The 3,960-nt window shown below is 54.7% G+C and overlaps 1 protein-coding gene across 1 annotated transcript in view; it reads left to right on the top strand.

Moving 5' to 3' along the window:
* LOC102369547 (trypsin-like) overlaps positions 1–3,960 on the top strand; it is an 18,390-nt gene that overhangs the window by 5,761 nt on the left and 8,669 nt on the right. Inside the window, exons 2-4 of the mRNA XM_014518483.2 lie at positions 1,745–1,837; positions 1,971–2,018; positions 3,470–3,617. Coding sequence (XP_014373969.2) covers positions 1,747–1,837; positions 1,971–2,018; positions 3,470–3,617 — 287 coding nt within the window. The 5' untranslated portion in view covers positions 1,745–1,746. The remainder of the gene's footprint in view (positions 1–1,744; positions 1,838–1,970; positions 2,019–3,469; positions 3,618–3,960) is intronic.

Here is a 3,960-nt window from a genome sequence, read left to right as displayed (position 1 = left end):
GAGGAGAGACTAGAGAACCTGGACCTTTTCAGCCTCCGCAAGAGAAGGTTGAGAGGCGACCTTGTGGCTGCCTATAAGTTCATCACGGGGGCACAGAAGGGAATTGGTGAGGCTTTATTCACCAAGGCGCCCCCGGGGGTTACAAGAAATAATGGCCACAAGCTAGCAGAGAGCAGATTTAGACTGGACATTAGGAAGAACTTCTTCACAGTTCAAGTGGCCAAGGTCTGGAACGGGCTCCCAAGGGAGGTGGTGCTCTCCCCTGCCCTGGGGGTCTTCAATCTATGAATCTATGAAGAGGATGTATGAGCCCCTTCCCCATAGGACTGATTCTGTTACAAATTCTCCCATAAAAATTAGGAGCAATCTCATTGGCTCCCATGTAGCTCATCATTTTAGCCTCCTCAATCAGTTGTCAGGGGGGCTATATCCTGATCCCTCTGACCCTGCCCCATTTCTCACCCTGAGCTAAATCCATGGGAATCCATTGCTGTAAACACCATGGAGGGTGGAATCCGGCCTAGTTTGGCTACTGGGAAGCCAGTCACCTTCCCTTGGCACTGCATCTTTCTGACCCTCTTAAAGCCCCTCCAGGTTCCCTTGGGGCCCCTTGTCCCAACCCCATCTTCTCCCAGTCCCACCACTGACTAAGCAACTATTAGCCCCCCACCAGCTCTTGGTGGGGCAGATAAAAGTAGAGAGCCATGGATAAGACCCTGCTATGGCATCACTCACCTGTTTCCCTCATATGTCATCAGTGTGGGTTGATATAGACCAGGGGTGGGCAAATATGGCCCACAGCCCAGGATCTGGTGTGTGCATCCAGTCCCACCACCCCTGGGCATGGAGGTGCCACCTGGCACAGCCTGTTCTGTCTCTGTGCACAGCTCTTGGGCATACTGGGAACTGTAGTCTGTGGGGCCAGGCAGTGGGGCCACTGGGCATGGGAGGTGGCCGGGCTCAGCTTTCTGGCAGCCCCTGCCCCCCAGGAGCAGATGCTGCCCAGGCACCCGAGATGGGTTAGGCAAGTGGGGTCTCCATGGAGACTGGCCTGGGATCCCTTTGGGCAGTGTGTGCTTGGTCAGGTGGATGGGATGGGATGGGATGGGGCCATGCGTGGGCAGGGAGCAGCATCTGTGAGCAAGAAAGGTGGGCAGGGCCAGGGCTAGGGCAGTGATAGCGTGGGGCTGGGACTGAGGGCAGAGCTGCAATCTGCTCCCCACATGCCCCTACCCACAGAACCGATGCCCATTGCAGGGATGTGGAGGGATTGGATCATGGCTCTGCCCTGGGCCCCAGACCTGCACTGTCACCATCCCGTGTTCTCAGTCCTGGCGCTGCCCACCTGTCCTGCTCCACAGCACTGCTCCCCACCCACAGCCCCTTCCCATCCACCTGGCTGAGCACACTCTGCCTGCAGGGTTCCCCAGCCAGTCTCCATGGACAACCCACTCACCTGCCAGCCCTGGCAGTGGGTGTAGGTCAGGTGGGCTGGGGTCAAATAGGATCAATTCCCAACCCCGACACAGCACCATGCTGGATCACCACCCCTTCCCACCCACCCTGGCCTGCAGCAGCTCACCAGCCTTGTTAAGTGTCCCTCCAGCCCAAATAATTGCCCACCCCTGGTACAGACCAATCAGAATGCAGGATTAGCTGTGTATGGCTTGGTGGGTGGAAGTCTGCTATGGGTTCTCCAGCCCTTTCCCCATTAACTGTCCTCTTCCTGTGCCCCCCCGCATAGCCATGTTACAGAGGAAGATACCCCCAGTTCAGCCCTTCATTCTCACAAGCCTGTGGCTACTGGTCCTACTGGTGCTGCCTCTGGTATCTGCAGGTGAGTCCATGGGAATGAGCTAATGCATCTTTGGGTCAAAAATAGTCTGCCTTCTGCTGTGTGGGTGGCAATGTACTTGAGAGGTGCTAGGCTTCTGTTTTGTCTAATGACTCTTTCTTATGGTAATTAACAGAAATGACTTGGGAAACAAGAACTGGCTCACCAAACTCTTCCAGAACAGGTATGCCCTCTCACCACTAGGCCACACAGCCAGCATTCCCTTCCTTCCACTCTCTGGGCTATTAGGACCATAGAGATTAGAACCCTGGGCAGCCGGGCCAGCAGATGTTGGTCCTTGGTACCACCACATAACTGGTCAGATGCTAATCCCAGACTAGTCTGGTTCCTCCCATATTAACCACGAGTCAGGTGATCAGAGGGGACCTATAGGTACCATAAGCCCCTAATAGGAGGGATATAAAACCCCTCTCACTTCCTGTGGGACTTGTCTTATGTGTACGTACATACAGCCTATTCCCGCCCAGTTTGGGCCTCCCGGCTCTGATCTACCTTCCTCCCTGACCATGATACTACTCACCCTTGGCCAGAAGACCCAGACTCTGCCTGATAGCTGGTGTGACCCCAGCCTCTCTATGGTAGCTTGCTGAGGGGTTGTTAGGAATGCAACCTGGTATTCCTGGCATGGACAGGTCCATTCCCTGAGAGCTTGAACTCTCTTGGGCTCTGGATGTTATTGAACCTGTTTCTCCTAATTTCTGGGTGGGTTCTCTAACAAGCTGGCTATTATCTAAAAAGATGGGTAGCTTCAACACTTCCTTCTCCAGCGGTGTTTGAAAGGCATGAGCCCTCTTTGGTTCCTTGAATGAGAGGCCATAGGTATCTGCCCACAGGCGAGGGGGGGTTCAGGTTGTGCTTGGAGACACCTCCCTACAGTTCTGAGTCAGATTTTTGGTGTCTACACTATCGTGTTGGCATGGGGCACAGAAGGAGAGACAAACTGAGGGGTACACACATTCCTAGAAGGGCTGGTTGGTGGGACATCCTGTTCCTGGTCCCCCCAGTAGAGCCCCACTAGGACTCAGACTGCCTTCTTCTTGTCTCTCTCCTCCAGGCCTGGTTCACCCTTTGGGCCATAGAGATGAACAGGCTGATTCCTAGAAGGGCCCCACTTCAGAGAACTTCCTGTTTCTGTCCCTCTAATGGGGCCCTTCTAAGACTCAGTTGTGGGCGCTTGTACACATTATGTGCTGTTCACATACATGTTATGAAATGCGACCCAATGAACAGGCTGATTCTTAGAAGGGGCCCACTAGAGGGAGCTCCCAGTTCCTGGTCCTTCCAGCAGAGCCCCTCTAGGAATCATCCTGACTGCAGCTCATCTCTCCCAACCATGCTTTGCTCCAACTATGGGTAGTTGTGAGAGGAAGTGGTGGGCTGTAGGACAGGAAGTCAAATCTAGAGAGTTTGGGGAAGGGAAGAGGGAGGCCTGATATTGGGCCCTGTTGCCCAGGAGATTTTGATGGGGCAGACTGGATGGCAAAGAGAGGATTGACTAATTCTGTTGGGGGGTGGGGCAGAGATGGGGCCCAGTCCTCCACTGGTATGAACTGGGCAGTGCCAGCTCTGAAGTACCCAATGCCATCCTGACCTGGTTGCTTTTCCATGTTGCAGTTAATGGGGAGAGCGAGCGGATCATCGGAGGCTACCCCTGCAGACGGCCCTGGCAAGTTGGCCTCTTCAGAGGGGGGCAACTTCACTGCGGGGGTGTCCTGATTGACAAGAGTTGGGTGCTAAGTGCAGCCCACTGCTACAAGCCAGGGTAGGGGTTTGTGCGTGTGTGTGCATCCATGTGCGTGTGTGTCCATGCGTGTGTGTAGCCTGGGCTCCCTACAACACTGATGACTGAGCTGGAGTGCTGTGAGTACCCTTAACTCTGCCCTCATCAACATCCCCTGCTACCTTGCATGTCTTTAACTCTGCCCCATTCCTGCAGTGAGCCCTTTTGTAGATCCCCTTAACTCTACCCTGTAAGAGATTGATGGCTGTGAAGCTCCACCAGGGGCATTGTGGGTTATCCAGTCCAATCTCCTGCATTGGCCATGGTGGAGGACATCCCCCAGGCACCGCCCCCCCCCCCCCCCCACGCCACGTCAAAACTCAGC

This window comes from Alligator sinensis, unplaced genomic scaffold (assembly GCF_000455745.1).
Source record: "Alligator sinensis unplaced genomic scaffold, ASM45574v1 scaffold527_1, whole genome shotgun sequence".
Classification (NCBI taxonomy): domain Eukaryota; kingdom Metazoa; phylum Chordata; order Crocodylia; family Alligatoridae; genus Alligator; species Alligator sinensis.
Note: the sequence above shows the minus strand (reverse complement) of the source record. Positions and strands in the feature narration are given on the sequence as shown.